The sequence below is a fragment of the Cercospora beticola genome, chromosome 6 (genome assembly GCF_033473495.1).
Source record: "Cercospora beticola chromosome 6, complete sequence".
NCBI lineage: Eukaryota > Fungi > Ascomycota > Dothideomycetes > Mycosphaerellales > Mycosphaerellaceae > Cercospora > Cercospora beticola.
Genome location: NC_088940.1, coordinates 616,336 through 627,736, shown reverse-complemented (window position 1 = coordinate 627,736; position 11,401 = coordinate 616,336). Strand labels below are relative to the sequence as shown.

The following is an 11,401-nucleotide window of genomic DNA, read 5'->3' as shown; positions in this document are numbered from 1 at the left end:
CAACGTCGTCCACTTTCCTGTCACGCGTCGCTTCGAACCGTTGCGCAATCACGTCGCTTAAATGCTCCTTCCAAGAATTGAATGAGAGGGACATGCCTCGCGCAGAGGTAGAGAGGTAGGATTTCTGATCCACTCCCGTGACTAAAAAGCGCCCTGTGCGAGAGCTTGCAGTCGACTTGTTCTGAACCAGTATGTCGCCTTGCCTTGTCAGCGCTGGACTTGAGATTGACGTGTCCAGGAGTGACAGCGAAAAGATTCTACGCGTTTACAGTCAGTCGGGAAAGAGCGTATACTGTAAGCAGATGTCGTTCCACGTCTTGTGCTCGATCTTCGTCCCGTCCCTAGACCAAAGAGCAACTTTCGCGCTCTTCTGACCAAGCACTGTCTTGCCATGCTTCTGAAACCACATCTTAGGCCAAAGCTGCCATCGGAGGCCTTTGTGCGCTGTCATATGGAATATCGGAAATGCGTGCTTGGTTGCCAAATTCACACCTATCTTGGTCCCTCCCCAGGTCTGGCCTGTGTCGCCGCCAAATGGCTGCGGCAAATCATTGAAATCGTCGGGGGGATCTTTCAGCTTGTTTTTGATGGAATCGTAAGTCGTCCAGAAAATGGAATGCATGGAGCTCCATGCTTGTTGGGCAACCTGTCCCTCATGGTCGATCGTGATGCCGTGCTCGACAGAATCGGCCATCGATTGCAAGAATTCTGACACGTGCTGACTGTCAGGCACTTTCAGCGTGGCGTTTCCGCCAGCAAGCAGTGTGCGTGCTCGTTCTTGCTCAGCCCAGACATCTTGGATGGCGCCTTGGTCGTCAAACCGCCACTTATAATCTGTTTGGTAGCCACTCTCGCTCAGCTTCAGACTGGTGCGCAACAATTCTCTCAGATCCTGGACCGGCCCCATGAACACGCCTGTGTTCGCCCACTTCGCGTGCGCGGAAGTTCCCTCTTTCGTCGGTGTTTCAGAGTTCGGGTCTCGCAAGGGTGAATCCGGCACATGGCTACAATAGGGACGAGTCTCGTCTGGCCAGCAACTTTGATCGGCGCCAAATACGATACTCGAGCCAACAGCGCGACCTCCGCTGTCAAAGCCCAGAATCCCTCTCGCAGCTAATCGGGCATTACTCTGTCGTAGAACTCTGTGATAGCGTAGCTCGACAAGCTGCGGAGGGAGAAGCAACCAGACATCGAATGCATCAAGCACCAGGGCAAGATCTTGATCAGCCGAGCGAGGAAGCGACTCTAGGTACTCCAGTACCACAACAAGCTTGAAGATCCTCTCCTTCAGCTGTCTTGCTCTGCCATCAGAGACTCCTTCCAAGGTGCGCTTCTCCGGTAGTCCAAGGATGATGGGTTCAGGGTAGTCTAGAATGATGCTCGATGCCAGTAGCTTGCAGGTCTCGTTGGAGACTTCTGTGGCTGGTATCAGAAGATGGCGTAGCTCTTCATCACCCTCAACCTGTTTATTATGGTGTCCATGATCGTATGCTCCTGTTGGCCATTGTAATGTCAGTTGCACGGCCTCGAGGCGGCTCCATGAGTACAATGCAAGAATGCAGAGAGTGAGTAAAAGCGCAGTCGCGACGCGTCGTCTGCGCTGTAACATGATAAGCCTGGCCGCTCATTGCCCATCTCTTACCACATCGCAAAGACCATCGACATCGCGCGTATGCAGTCGCGCACAAGTGCTGAAAATGTTTGAGATGAACACATAAATGAAGACGTTGGCAGCAGTTGGTCGAGGAAATGGTGCGGACGCGATTACCCATGATAACACTCTTGGCGTACTACAGGGGTTCCAATACACAAAACACGCCTGCCCTATCCTTTGCGTTTGGCATACTCCCTCCCTTCCCAAAATCCATCCATCCTCCCCTTCCACGGCAACAACCAAGGCCCAATACCATGCGACATAGGCTTCCACCATTTCTGATGCAGCGCCTTCGGCTTTCCCTTCACAATATGCTCTACCCTCGGCACCAACAACATCCAAGTCGGATCAAGTTCTCCCCACGGCATAGGCCCATCGCGTCGGTGCGTATAATTTAAAAGCGCCTGCTCTGACCAAATTCTCTCAAAAAGTTGCTCTCCATTAGGTAGATACCGATCGACCCGCGTGAGCGAGGTATAGTATTCAAACATGGCCTGATCGGGTTTGAGGATGATGAAACCTGCATTCAATGCGTCGCCATTCTCCATGAAATCGTCTTTGCTGAGGGGTGGGTAGTTGAAGCCATTGATATTTAATCGTGCAGTCGCTGCGAACGCATAGTCGTTTGGCAAAACTGCTTCATTCTTCATTGGCTTGTAATCTGCGGGCACGATCGTGCGCCTTGTTCGTACGGCTTCCTCATCGAATGCTGCGTCCATGCAGTCTTGCAATACGATATCAGCATCGAGGAGCATGACGCGTTCGTACTGGATCATTTGCCAGAGTCGGAATTTCGCCATTACACTTTTCCAATTTGTTTGGTTGGTCTGGACCCAGCCGGCATCGACGTCTTCGATTTCAACGACTTTGGCTCCATCTTGACGGAGGCGCTGGCGTTTCGCAGTGGAGACGGTGGGCGTTGTTGCTACTACAACTTCATAGTTGCGGCGTGTACGGGTCTCAGGGGCATAGAGTAATTGGTAGACTAGGATTCGAGCGGCGATCCAATATGTATCGTCTTCTAGGTCTTGATCCTCAGCTTCGTCCACGACGTCTGAGGAGAGGAATATCACGTAGGCATTATTCTTGACCTTGCTAGATCGGCTGATGTCTGCGCTTGTGTGCCGAACGTCTTGACTCGTGCCACGGAGGCTGATGTATAGCACGACGGTCAGAACTAAGGCTAGTAGCAGCAGAACAGGGCGTCTCGTGCGCATGCCAATGGCGGCTGCGGCCAGCAGAAAGTTGTGTCGAGTGTGGACGAAGCGATTCTGGCGTTAGCACCATGGTATCAGCGGCAGTAAATTAAGACATTATTACATCTCAAGACCGTACCCAAATTCGGAGTCTTGGGACCTCGGCACCGTTTCTTCACTACAGCCACCAAACTTACACCTCCTATTGCTGCGCGGGGTATGTCGCAGCAGACCCATGGCAAAGGGAGTGAGAAGGTCCAGCAGCGAGAGCAAGACTCAGTGTGAGTTGCAGCGGCAAATCACAATACGCTCTTGCAAGAGTCGGCTGTATGTGTATGAAATGTCTAAGCCGTGAACATGCGATCAACTAATGCACAACCACACATAAGACATACAGTTGGGATCCACTCAACTTAACTACCAAATTCATTTCCATCAATGAAACCACACTGTCCGTTGCCTACAACCAGTCCCTCCAATCCAGGACGCTCGTTAGACACGACGATCTGTCTATTCATCGGATCTCCGGCTTGCATGGTACAATTGTACACAGAATGATAGTAGCCGACACATATCTGACTGTCTGAATCCCAAATAAAAACGCCCTGAGAGGCTGGTCGTCCATTTCCGTTCTCGTTATCGGGATCAGACGCGAATGGCATGGCGAAGAATAGACTGCAGCAAGCAATGCCGTCTTCGACATCGTCGCCTAGTAAGACTGAGTTATCCATTGCAGTACTGTCCGCAGTGAAACCGAAGCGTCGAATTGGAAGTGTTTCTTCGTCCTCGATGACTGCATTAGCTATGTTGCTTGATGCGCAGGCTGCGTATGCGGTCGCGACGAATGTTGTCTCTGTCGTTGTCTTTGTGATAACAGGCGGGATGATATTTGAGGTTGTGGTGATGGTGACTGTGCTAGTCGGTGCTGTGCTAGTCGTTGTTACTGTTGCAGTGCTCGTTGGAGAGCCCTGGACAGTCTTTGTCGATGTTTTCCTGATAGTCTTTGTACTGTGGACAGTCTTGGTCTTCGTGGTGTACACAGTCTTGGTTTTGGCGCCATGATAGTTGTTACGTTTCCACCACTTCTCCTCAGTCCACTTTTCGCGCTCGAAGAGTTCAGCTATGGCCTCTCGTTTCTTCTTTTCACTTGGACCACTGCCGTCTGCAAGCAAAGATGGATCATAAGTGGCTTGGGGTAGGCTGTCACGTACGCCTTGGAATCCCGAAGGCGCCGCGACTGTAGTCGTTCCCGAGGTGATTGTTGTTGTGGTCGTTGTCGAGAGAGCTGGGTCAATAATGGTGCTCGTGGTGACTAACGTTGTGACTGGTGTTGTAGTACTGGTCTTTGTAGTCGTTACAGCTTTCCCAGGCTGGGTGTACGTGCTGGTTTTGGTGATGGTTGTCGTCTTCTTACAGGTCGTCACAGTCTTGTGCTTCGTTATCGTTTTAGTGTACGTTCTCTGATACCCTGACGCGGACACATGGCTGCAGAAGAGTAGCAAGGCGAGCAGCAGTGCCGCGAGCCGGGATTGTGCTTGCATGATCGCCGGTATGGAAAGGTCAAGGTAGCACAACGCGGCTACATCGCAAGCTATACGGCTGGCATATCGCTTCTTCGACGGCCAGCCCATACGCCCAGATGTGAACGGTGGTGGCGTTCAATAGTTTCTGAACCCTCAAGCCGCCTTCCCACTTCTGTCGCAGAGGATGCTTTTGGACCGTATCAGAGAGTGCTATGTATGCGCGCATGTGCATGGTTGTTAGCAACGAGTCGCAACCCTGTGCGACATAGTGCGGCGCATGGCACTGTTCAACGGCCTCGAGAAGTCCGCTTCTGGCTTGAGAATGGCACAGCTGGACAGGTATTGAAGAGCTCGGCCAGAACAGGTGGAGGAGGGCGACCGCCACGACCTTGCCAGATACAGCTTTCCCCCTAACACCACCGCCCTACGGGTTGTGCCTAACTTCTTCGAAGGCAAAGCGAAGCGAGAAGGCCGGATGTGGCGCAGCGGAGAGTCATCTCTCATTCACGTGATCCTTTGCGCTGAGCGGAGAGTGCCCTCCTCACAGTATCTCGCAGCAGAATTATTCATGTTCATGGCCAGTTTCCCACATCGTATTCGAGAAAGTTTGGAGGTCAGGTCAGCCTGTCCAGGCGTGTACAGCGGCTGAGGGCTTTCTTGCATTGGCTCCTAGGGCTGTCTCCTGTGACGCAATGATCATCTCGAGCACCGGATCGCGAAGCTCCCAATGCGGAAGCTCGGCGGAGATCATCGAGGCTGAGGACTCGCGATGTGCAATTCTCTGGCAGGTGTTTCGTTCGTTACGGGCGTCTTTGTGTTCTGTCTTCACGTTGCTCGTCGGATGTGGTGACAGAATGGTGGATGGAGAGAGGAGAAAGAAGAAACGCGTCATGCCAAACGTGTGAAAGAGGCCATGGAGAATGTGCGCCGTAGACAGCTCGACCACATTGATGATAAGCATGGGTAGATGGCATGACAAGTGAGTCGCATTTTCCACAATCGGCCCAATCTTCTACCAGTCTCGCCGTGACATATGCATCGAGAGGTAACATGACTCGAAGTGTCATGGGGATTGTACAAGACAATAATGGCCCAGAGGACATGCTGGTCTTGGGCTCCTCTCAACAATCGCTTTTGCTCTTCGGCAACTTCAGTATGATCATCGCTTAAGCCAAGTGTGATGAACGCTTTCCAGCACGTCGTTTGCGACGGTTCATAATCTCTTTCCTTGGGGGCTGATGAACGCGCAAGCAGACTGAATCTGCCTTTCGACAACTATCCATACGGAGGGAATTTATCTTACAAATTAGCGGAAGTCAGGACATGAATATGCATCACCTTACTTTGATTGCCCAATTCACATTTCCACCAAGGATCTGAACCGCCTTCGTCTGTGTAAAGAACCCACGCAGTATGACCATGGCCTCTATGGACTTTGATGCCTATGCTGTTGTAGCACATAGCAGTAACGATTGCGCCTTTGTTGTATTGCTTGATGACCCCCGTGCCGTCTTCGTGATAGAGGCCCGCCTTGTCACGCAGAGCTTTACAGTAGTAATAATAATCAGCGTAGCCCTGCTGAGCCAAGAGCAGTCCGAGAAGAGGCCATTGAAGCAACATGATGAGGTTTGGTTGACCTGGAGCTCAGGGTAATGAGAGCTGGAGACGAGCAGCAAATGTGGTGATACAAATGGGGAGAGTGAACGTTCTGACAGGTGGGAGGCCCTGCTCTGTCTTATACGCCATTCTCGAGGAGTACAATTCCAATGCTGCAGTCGTGGGACCGCAGCTAGGATGCATATCAAGCTCGAAAGGCAATTATGAGTAATCTTGCACCGAAATAGAGCAACCGGCAACTCCTGCTATGCTTCAAGGACGGTGTCTGCTAATCAGCGTACGTTTGAGAAACTCTGAGTTCCAGCATATGCCCGTACAGTTCCTTGACCGGGTGCGTAAGTTTAGGGTCTGTTAGGGCTGAGGGCTACAAAGCTATTTGTGAGCTCAATACACGCGTAATGGCAGTCCGATCTCCAATTCCATATGATGGACTGCATGCAATGCGAGCATGGTTACAGGCCTCATACACGGATTCTCTCGTAACGGGCTTGATCGACAACATGCCTCTTGAAGAGATATTCCGGAGCCAAAATCAGATCCGAGTTGTTCCAAGAGTCTCGTAACACTTGTGTAAGGCCCCTGTTCGGCGCAAATACGACGTCTGCGAATCGTCCCGGGGAAGGTCCATCGACCAAAACCTCAGCAAAGTCCAACAAACCAGTGTCGTGGACAGGCAGTGTCAGGAGCAAAGCGTCTGACGCGCGTAGCTTTCAGCAGGTATCGGCGGGTGTGAAAGGAAGGTAGCGGTGCGCGACTACCATTTGTGAGTGCGGAAGTGGGAGTGGAAGTGAAAGTGGAAGCAGAAGTAACACAGGAATCGGCAAACTGTTTTTTCCGAAGGAGCCTGAGTTGAACGCGTCGAGGAACAAATCTCGGAGGAACAAATCTCCGGCGCCAAGTCCCAATCTCCAACTCGTTCCTGCTCTTCCTGCACCGCACAACAACAACACAACTTTCAGATTTTCAAGCGCACGTTCTCTGCTTCCTCTCTGTCGCTCAAAAAACAGCACGTCCAACCACCGTATTCGCTTCTCGATGGATTGTTCTTGACTCCGGGCTTGTTTGCACGCTGTTGATCCTTCGACCAAAAATAGAGCTTGGACTGGCTGTCAATCGCTGCGACATTGCGTAGTGGCGCAGCGCAACTTCGTTTTTTATATCCTCTGACAGGCTCTCACAGGCCGGAAACAATGTGGTATGAGCATTGTTCATATATCGACTTGCATTAGGCCAGGCGTCTGCAATTCTCCTGCCAATCCAGAGCAAGCAAATCGACCGTGAACATGAGGTCCCTCTGCGCTGGCTGTGTTGGCTCTTGCTGAAGGATTCGACTGCTCCCTCGCCGATCCTTAAAGGCGTCCCATAGGCAAGGCAAGTACCGTCATGGCTGAATCCGCCAGACGCTCAGGACCGATGAGTATGTTCTCCAAGGATCCGCATTGTGCGACTTTGCTATTCCTTTCGCAGAACAAGCATCTTCTCAGCCATTATGAACGAAGGCGAAGCTAGCCATCTTCCACTAATACGAAGTCCTTTCGTACAACCTGGCGAGCAGAAATACCACCACCATGAGCACCACCACCACAATAGCGACGAGGAATCTCATCCAGGCAAGCCCAAGATCGAGAGAAGCGACACGATCTCAAAACCAGCATTTCGGCGCTTCGCCCAGGCTTCGCATTCAGAACTCTTCTACGACCTGTTCTTCGTCGCCAATTTGACTGTTTTCACATACGTCCACGAAATCAACGATGGCGACAGTCTCCGACAGTACATTGGCTTCTTCTGTCTGCTCTGGTTCACTTGGTACCAGGTCTCATTGTACGATGTGCGACTCGCAATGGACTCTGCATTCGAAAGAGTGTGCAAAGCAGTTCAGCTACTTGTGCTAATCGTCTTCGCTGTCTGCGGCCCCAAGTTCAACCCTGGCGAGGAATCGAACGACGACACGCCAGAGACACCAAATCTGAACTATTTCCAAGGCATGACGATTGCACTCATGATTAGTCGGCTTGTGCTGGTCCTGCAATATCTTCAAGCTCTGTGCTTTGCCAGGTGAGTTCCAGCACACCGCTGAAACCTTGCGTGCTACTGACGCAGCACCGCGCAGAGAATACAAGAAAAGTAGGCTGCCGATCGTGTTCGTCCCTCTCACATACTTTGTCGCAGCAATGGTCTATCTCGGACTATTCTGGGGCCTACGAGCGGTGGATGTCAACGGCGACAACCACACCTACTGGACGTGGTACGGCATGGCTGTCCTCGAGACCATCATCATAACCGGCATCTCCATGAGATACCGGAACTTGTCCTTTGAGGGCACGCACTTGGTCGAACGAATGTCTCTGTTGACATTGATCATTCTCGGAGAAGGCGCAATTGCAACAGCCAAAGCCTGCCAGTACATCGCGTACTCAGATGGAGTATTCACATTCTCCGGATCTGTCGGCGCATCAATCTTCTGCGCAGTCCTGATCCTCTACTTCCTCTACATGATCTACTTTGACTTCCAGAATGAGGAATACTCTGGCACGATCCGCACACAAATCTGGTCCGCTCTCCACTTCCCTCTCCACCTGGCTCTGGTGCTAGCTGTCGAAGACGTATCACAAAATATCATGTGGAACGCCGCTGTCGTCAAATCTAAGTCCCTGGGCGTGGAAGTCTTTGGAAAACTTCCTCTATTCTTGGACAGCTCAAATGCCACAGCGCAAGACTTTGCCGATGCAGCTACGAGCCTGAACGCAACCGCCCATGATTTGATCACCACACAACTCCAACGAAGCACGAGCTCCCTCAGCACGTCGCAAGGCCTTGGCTACCTCGGCCAGGTCGTCATATCCGCCACACCAACCATCGCCAACGGTACCGAGGACTTCACAGCTGCCGGAATGCCTTCTGGTGGATTTCTGCCGTCCTCTACTCCACCGTTTTCAAGATCGCCGGCTTTGATCGTCGTGATACATACGAGACGCAGGACAGAGCGCTGGAATACGCTGATGCGCCCATTGACTTTACCAAATATGAGCCTGAGTACTGGCAACGTCAAGCTGGGGAGAACATCGATGCGGGATGGACAGTGTTCTCACTCACATTCACCTACTTCTTCGTGTCGATTGGGCTGGCGGTTATGTTGCTCGCGGCTCTGGCATGGTTGAATCGAGGACGGCAGGCGAAGGCGCTTTGGTGGAGGTTGACTGTTACAACGCTCATTGGGCTGACGTTGACATTGTTGTCGACCATGGTTTTGACGGAAAGGGTCATCAATTTTGTGTTGGGACCTTGGATCTTGCCGACTGTGACGTTGATGTTATTCGGAAGTAAGTCATACTGTGCTGTGCACAAATTACCTTTTGGCGAGTTTTGCTGACAACTCTTGTGCACAGTTGTTCTCGCGAATGGGATCAAATTGCCTGGGCGAAGTGAGAGGAAGTAATGTTCATTCGGAAGCGGCCAACACGACTGCGGGGTCTACCATCACCGGTCGAGAGCGAACGACCTAATGAGGGGGTCTGAGAGGACGAGCCAGAAACAAACGGCTTGCGGCAGGGCACAGGATGCTGTTTGTCAAATGCCACTGACGCCTTGCTAGCCATTATGATGTTTTCACGCTCGATTTTCGCGAGGCCGACGAGTTATGTGCAATGCATCGATGTGTCATGTTTATGATAGTGATACCAATTTGAGATTTTGATCCAATTGATTCTACTCCCACTCCATACCGTTTTTGGATGCGCTCCTTCCTTTCACCCCAAGTAACCTCGAATTCTCACACTCCAAGCGACCGCGCCTGGAACTGTACTCGTCCGCACACAATACTTCGTCGCATTCCCATAACCTGAAAAAGATCGTCAGCAAAACTCTGCACCTCCAAACCCAGCCAAACCCAACCCCAACCCATTCAATCCCCAACAAGAAGAAAGAAATCCAAATACTCACGTCCCCCACCCCACCTCTCCTCCTCTCCCATAATATTATTATCCCGACAGTGCGAATCAGCATGTAATTTGAACACATACTGACTACTGCCATTCTCATATGTTTTGTCGAAATTCACGCTTTGGAACATTGCAGCGCTTGTGATTCCTGGGTAGGGGATTGGGAGACAGGTTTTGTAGGTTGCAGGAATTTCGGGATTGGTTTGTTGGTTGGGGAGGTAGTTGGGGCCGGTGAAGTTTCCGGTATGGACACCTGTGCAGTGGATTCCGGAGTAGAATGTTGTGAGGAAGAGGGGGTTGGGGTCGAGGGGTTGGGGCTGGGGGAGGGGGTTGCAAGATATGGGGGAGATGAGGAGGGGGAGCAGAGGGAGAAGGTGTTGTTTGTGCATGGTTGTTGGGTTTGAGGTGGATGTGGTTGTGGATCTGGAGGATGGAAGAGGAGTTTGTGAGCAAGGAATCTGATGTGTTGGAGTTGATATATGAGTTGATTGAAGAGTGGGTTCCAGGAGAGATGTAGTATACTTGACGCTTGATTGTTGTTCTTTGTGAGGGTGGACTACGTGTGGCGCGTGATAGCCAGTGTGAGTACTGCGCATCATGTACGACAGCTGTGCGAGCTGGGTCCTTTGAAGAAGAGTTGAACATGTGGAAAGGCGTCTGTCATATGTGGTGCGCGGGTGGTCACGACTAAGTGTCTGAAGCGGTCTCAGGCTGCTTGCTTTCTTGAATGCGAACTCTGCTCGTGCTGCCAGAAGACTTGGCCAGGCCACCGGTCTGCGCAGACTGGGCAAAAGGTCTGTTGCTGCGCGGTACGAGTATTGTGCAGTCGTTTCAGGCTTGTTCTACGCAGCTGGTAATTCGTTTTCAGGCGCTGCCGACCCATGTACAACTGCGGTCGCAACAAGACTGCTGAAGCTCTTTTGGCAGCCCGTGCCGTGCTCGTCTCCAAGGCGGATGAGCTGAATACGCGTCCTTGTGAGAATTGGCTCGTAATGCTGGCCGCTGTCCGTTTAGTAAGTCAGTCAGAGGTTAACTAGAGGTGGTCCCTTGCGCAACGCGTCAGGCTGAGATCAGTTCTGCTTGCGGTGGATGCCGCGTATTTGTTTATCTCGGCTCCCTCACTGCCGAGGACGGTGGAGCGCTTCGCTCGATCGTCCAGCAATGCATCGGTCCTGCTCGTACTCGACCGCGCGCCCAGAAAACAGCTCTCCGCGGCGCCATGAATTTGCGGCCAGTTTGCGCCGTGTGGGATCATAAGTCGCCGACCTCATCCCTCTGCCATCTTGCGCGATAGCAAGCGGCGTCGCTAAGCGCTCCTGGCAGAGTCACAGTCCCTTGCTGGCACTATACCTGCTGCGCTAACTGTTCCACTTCGCTACTGAGGCGAGCACATCAGAATCCGAGTTCTCACGGTGCTCACATCACGGAAAAGTATACTCATCGCCACAGCGACGGCTTGGCCTGCAGGCATCA

The 11,401-nt window shown here is 51.9% G+C and overlaps 4 protein-coding genes across 4 annotated transcripts; 1 reads left to right on the top strand and 3 right to left on the bottom strand.

The window, feature by feature from the left end:
* Positions 1–271: 271 nt before the first annotated feature.
* RHO25_009369 (uncharacterized protein) lies at positions 272–1,609 on the bottom strand (the record flags this gene model as incomplete). The annotated part of the gene is made up of 1 exon (XM_023600907.1): positions 272–1,609. The coding sequence occupies one exon, from the start codon at positions 1,607–1,609 to the stop codon at positions 272–274; it is 1,338 nt and encodes a 445-aa protein (XP_023454059.1).
* Positions 1,610–1,824: 215 nt separating this feature from the next.
* RHO25_009368 (uncharacterized protein) lies at positions 1,825–2,871 on the bottom strand (the record flags this gene model as incomplete). Its single annotated transcript, XM_023600906.1, has 1 exon — positions 1,825–2,871. The coding sequence occupies one exon, from the start codon at positions 2,869–2,871 to the stop codon at positions 1,825–1,827; it is 1,047 nt and encodes a 348-aa protein (XP_023454060.1).
* Positions 2,872–3,263: 392 nt separating this feature from the next.
* On the bottom strand, positions 3,264–4,391 carry RHO25_009367 (uncharacterized protein; the record flags this gene model as incomplete). The annotated part of the gene is made up of 1 exon (XM_023600905.1): positions 3,264–4,391. The coding sequence occupies one exon, from the start codon at positions 4,389–4,391 to the stop codon at positions 3,264–3,266; it is 1,128 nt and encodes a 375-aa protein (XP_023454061.1).
* A 3,088-nt stretch (positions 4,392–7,479) lies between these two features.
* On the top strand, positions 7,480–9,148 carry RHO25_009366 (uncharacterized protein; the record flags this gene model as incomplete). Its single annotated transcript, XM_023600904.2, has 2 exons — positions 7,480–8,045; positions 8,101–9,148. The coding sequence occupies 2 exons, from the start codon at positions 7,480–7,482 to the stop codon at positions 9,146–9,148; spliced, it is 1,614 nt and encodes a 537-aa protein (XP_023454062.1).
* Positions 9,149–11,401: the final 2,253 nt, after the last annotated feature.